Source organism: Morone saxatilis, unplaced genomic scaffold, assembly GCF_004916995.1.
Source record: "Morone saxatilis isolate NCDOM2014 unplaced genomic scaffold, NCSU_SB_2.0 Contig17, whole genome shotgun sequence".
Taxonomy (NCBI): domain Eukaryota; kingdom Metazoa; phylum Chordata; class Actinopteri; family Moronidae; genus Morone; species Morone saxatilis.
This window is the reverse complement of record NW_023339729.1, coordinates 25,804,677-25,806,258: the sequence shown is the minus strand read 5'-3', so window position 1 is coordinate 25,806,258 and position 1,582 is coordinate 25,804,677. Positions and strand designations below refer to the sequence as shown.

Genomic DNA, 1,582 nt, shown 5'->3' with positions numbered 1-1,582 from the left:
ATATATATATCATCAAACAAACACTTTTAAAAGTCATTGAGAATCTAATTTCTATGACTCGTTATCAGTGATGAGGAAAACTTTCTTTCATTGTTTGATTCATTCTTATTCTGTTTTTCATTCTGTATTTAATGAGTATTTTGTTATCTGTTGTCTATATTAGTCTATATTATCTTAATAACATTACAAACATACAAACTTACCTACATAATAAACAGTTTACTAACAAGCTGTAGGAAGTTAAAGGTTTTTTAGCCTGTGACTTGCTAGATTTACTCAGTGAACACAGCTCAATATGTTGAGTTCAAAGGTTATATATGAGATATATAACATTAATATATCAGCTAAACATTATATTCTCTATATAAAAGACACAGAGTCACACTGGGTCTCTCCTCCCTCTTGCCTGTGTTGTATCGCAGCCTCTCGCAGTGTGGTTTGTTTCCAATAGCCGTCTGCTCCGCTGAAATGCTGTTCTTCTATCATCTACGTCTGGTGAACTTAAGGATTTTATTTCCACAAACCAGAGTTGGGTGATTTGTTGGAAAACTAACGAGACCGCTTTTTCAATGAGTTGTACTTCTGTTTCTGTCCAGTTTCATGTGTGTTTTACGATAAAGTACAAGAAGGGGTTTTGTTAATGGAGTCTGGTCCCTTTGTTTTGGTCTGAGATTCTGGTGCGACATAGTTCATTTCATATATAAAACAACATGAACAAACCCTGGGAAACTATAAAAACAAACACAGAATTTATAGAAAATAATTCTCAGTATCGGTTGGAATCAGATTGAGATATTTTCCTCCAATCGATCGATTAATTCAGGATTAATGTAACAGTGATCAGAACTTGGCTCTGCATCATGAGATTAAATAACAACCAGATTTAAGACTTAAATATAAATTCTGATGATCTATTTTAAGGTTTAATTAAACTTCAGGGATCCATAGCTACCCTCTACTCTGCTCCCTTCCTGGTTTGTTCACCCTGAGGTCATTTTTAGACTTTAATATAAAGTTCTTTCTGTGGTTGGAATATTTAACTCCACATTTTCCACGACAGAGGTGGAGTGAAGGTCAGTCAGCCACTGTGAACGGTGGGAAGCTCCCAGCAGCTCCCCGTCAGACGCCTGTGAATGTTTGACTGGTTACTATCAGCTGTCGAAGCCGCTTTGCATTGTGATTAAAATGAGCCGCTGCAGCAGACGGAGGGAAAGTGTCTGCGGCCGGCAGATAAGAACAGACAGGAGGAGGTCTGAGCTGTCACCTCAGGGTGCTGTTGATGGCGCCCAGTTCTTTGGCCTGTTCGCACTCCGTCATGTCCGACACCGTATTCGCTGCCTGGGAATACTGGAGACACACAGAGAGACACTGTTAGAGGAATATTACAGCTAATACACTAATAATACTATGATACACACACACTGTATGATATCGTTGATGCCTCCAATCTGGTGCAACAACGAGCTCGTAATAAAAAGAAAAGTTCAACATTGTGTTCAACATCTTAAAACCTGCATTCTACGTAACAACCAGCAGGGGGAGCTCTACTGGTTGCAATAACACACAGATACCATTCAGTCTT

At 38.7% G+C, this 1,582-nt stretch overlaps 1 protein-coding gene across 1 annotated transcript in view; it reads right to left on the bottom strand.

Moving 5' to 3' along the window:
• The window catches only part of ero1b (endoplasmic reticulum oxidoreductase 1 beta), a gene marked incomplete at both ends in the record, with an annotated part of 17,542 nt that overhangs the window by 12,533 nt on the left and 3,427 nt on the right, over positions 1-1,582 (bottom strand). Inside the window, 1 exon segment of the mRNA XM_035659678.1 lies at positions 1,265-1,347. Within this exon segment, the coding sequence (XP_035515571.1) occupies positions 1,265-1,347 (83 nt within the window).